At 36.8% G+C, this 2,327-nt stretch overlaps 2 protein-coding genes across 2 annotated transcripts in view; both read right to left on the bottom strand.

The window, feature by feature from the left end:
• The window catches only part of LOC107744144 (annexin A3-like), a 10,177-nt gene that overhangs the window by 5,152 nt on the left and 2,698 nt on the right, over nt 1-2,327 (bottom strand). Inside the window, exons 7-10 of the mRNA XM_016557652.1 lie at nt 1,024-1,071; nt 846-933; nt 599-693; nt 397-510 (exon numbers count right to left, since the gene is read on the bottom strand). Of these exons, the coding sequence (XP_016413138.1) occupies nt 397-510; nt 599-693; nt 846-933; nt 1,024-1,071 (345 nt within the window). The remainder of the gene's footprint in view (nt 1-396; nt 511-598; nt 694-845; nt 934-1,023; nt 1,072-2,327) is intronic.
• LOC107744081 (annexin A3-like) lies at nt 358-1,871 on the bottom strand. Its single transcript, XM_016557558.1, has 6 exons — nt 1,694-1,871; nt 1,216-1,257; nt 1,024-1,071; nt 846-933; nt 599-693; nt 358-510 (listed from the first exon to the last, which is right to left on the bottom strand). The coding sequence occupies exons 2-6, from the start codon at nt 1,228-1,230 to the stop codon at nt 373-375; spliced, it is 384 nt and encodes a 127-aa protein (XP_016413044.1). The 5' UTR covers nt 1,231-1,257; nt 1,694-1,871; the 3' UTR covers nt 358-372.

The following is a 2,327-nucleotide window of genomic DNA, read 5'->3' as shown; positions in this document are numbered from 1 at the left end:
GGTTGTTTTGAGAATGTTCTGTAGGCTACTAATAAAAAAGGACCTCTGTACATTTGTTTGTTGCAAATTTACAGACTACGCAATTGAAATGTTTACATTGGCTTGTCGGTGTAATATTTCTGTCCACTCACAACAAAGTTTTCCTTCTGAATTAGCATAACTGCACAAGTTTTATACTTAATAAAATCTTTAAAAACAAATGACATTAGTTATACTTTAATTTCCTTCAGTAAAAAGGAAATTGAGTAAGACGGTGTAAAAGGTGTGTGGACGTGGACGTGGATTAGTAATCTGGCCCCTTGGTATAAAGGAGAAAAATGCTGGCCCTCGTCACTATAAAAGTTGCCCATCCCTGATCTAAACTATTAGCAGTCAAAAAGAAAATGCATTGTGTACTTTTATAGCCCCTATGAACTCTTGGCAGTCAAACTTAGCAGGAGGAGTGATCAGGGCCACCAAAATACCCTCAAGATCTCCACGTGTATCACCTTCCAAGTCATCACAAAGAGTCTAAGATGAAAAACATACGCATGTTTTTATATATCAGGCAACATTCAACAGCTAGTTAAACATGTGTACAGGTAATATGGTGTTTTACCCTCCCAGTGGCGTCCTGATACGCTTTACAGATCAGCTGGCGCTGGGCATTGCTTCTTTGAGTCAGAATGTCAATAAGAGTCTTTTCAGTAGTGCCTGAGGAATTACAAACGCAAACAACACAGTTCCTCATTGTGACATAAGGCCAACAGCCAGCCAATAGAAAGCAACAGGATTTCAACATCTCAGCCGGATGTGTGCAGTGTAAGTTCACTAAAAGTCCACACCCATGTTACTTAGTGACTTACCAATGCCTTCAATAGCTTTCCTTAAAGCGGCAGCATCCTCGCCTGGATTAAAGCCCGGCTTCTCCTTAATGGTGCCATGTACTGTTGACTTAGTAAAACATGGATCATGTTGATATATAAACCTTTTTAACTTACTATATGAAATGTGTAACTCTATAAAATACAATCACAGTCTTACATTTACAGTCAAAGAGGAGGGGGAGTCCAGGAGAAGATCCAAATCATCCTGAAAACAGAAAATAGAAAGTACGAAGTCTTCTGAAAAATGATTATCTTCAGTAAATATCACTTTCAGAGCAAGAAATGTAAATGTAGAGTCACTTAATCCTGAAATGGTTAAAGTAAAAATGAAATAAACAGCCGCACTGACCCATACAGAAGACATTCCTGCTGTTGTGGGTGGGTTTCAGTTCTGTAACCACCAGATATTAGTTAGTTATATTAAACATCAATATAAATTATATGTTTTACGTTCTTTAGTTACATACTTTTAGTCACTAGCAAAAGTTTGGATGTTTTCAAAAGCATTAAGCAGCATTAATTCTCCTAGCGCAGGGCATTTTTAACGCATTAATGAAATATGTGTTCAAAATGGAGGATTAGATCCCGATTACATAGCCTATGTCACATTGCAAAGTTTATTCTCTATGCAATTTCATATGCGATTCATAAGGGCATGACAAAATCCGCTAACATCACTATGTGCTCGCTGAGAGCAACATAACGTGAAAATGGCGTCTTTTACAGATGAATACTTGGCAAAGCATCAAACTCGACAATGTTGGTAAGCGCGCGATTGGCTTTAATGCTGATTTCTATAGACAAAGGAACAAAACTTTCAACTTTACCTTTGCTAAAGCGTCCGTCCACTATAAGCCACACCTTTCACGGGTCTCTCTGCGAGTCGACTACACCCAAACACAGAGGATATGAGATCAAAATGAGATCATGAGCTCGTGTATCACGCCAGTTCACGCCACAACTCACAAAGCCTATGTGATAAATGTGGTGATAAACGAGTTCAAATGTGCAGTAGGTTCGAAATATTTAAGATGAATTCGTGGCTTCTATTTTGCATTTGCATATTTTCAAATACAAATATATTTTTTAGCTTATAAATGATATTTTCAACATCATTGAAATGTGTTGTTGTTGTTATTATTATAATACAAATAATAGAAAATAAAGTTTCATTTCCCTTCAGCAAATATTTATTTTCTTATATTCTATATAACTATTATATTTTTAAAAAACGTGTTTTCAGAAACAAAAGCTCATGTTCCCAGAACAAACACTTCTGTGGAGTTGAGATCATTAGACCTGGTCTTAATGGACTAGTTTGTGACATATGAAGGCCACATTTTACACACAAGTTTAATGAGTCGTGGGAGCTGTATATTGATGCCAAAATGAGCAAGAAAGCTCATATCCGGAAAGTGACCCTAACTAAGATCAAACAACACTTCATAATTTCCTGTGCAA

This window comes from Sinocyclocheilus rhinocerous, unplaced genomic scaffold, assembly GCF_001515625.1.
Source record: "Sinocyclocheilus rhinocerous isolate Xijiao unplaced genomic scaffold, SAMN03320098_v1.1 scaffold287, whole genome shotgun sequence".
Taxonomy (NCBI): domain Eukaryota; kingdom Metazoa; phylum Chordata; class Actinopteri; order Cypriniformes; family Cyprinidae; genus Sinocyclocheilus; species Sinocyclocheilus rhinocerous.
The sequence above is the reverse complement of the archived record's forward strand: the minus strand, read 5'-3'. Positions and strand labels throughout refer to the sequence as shown.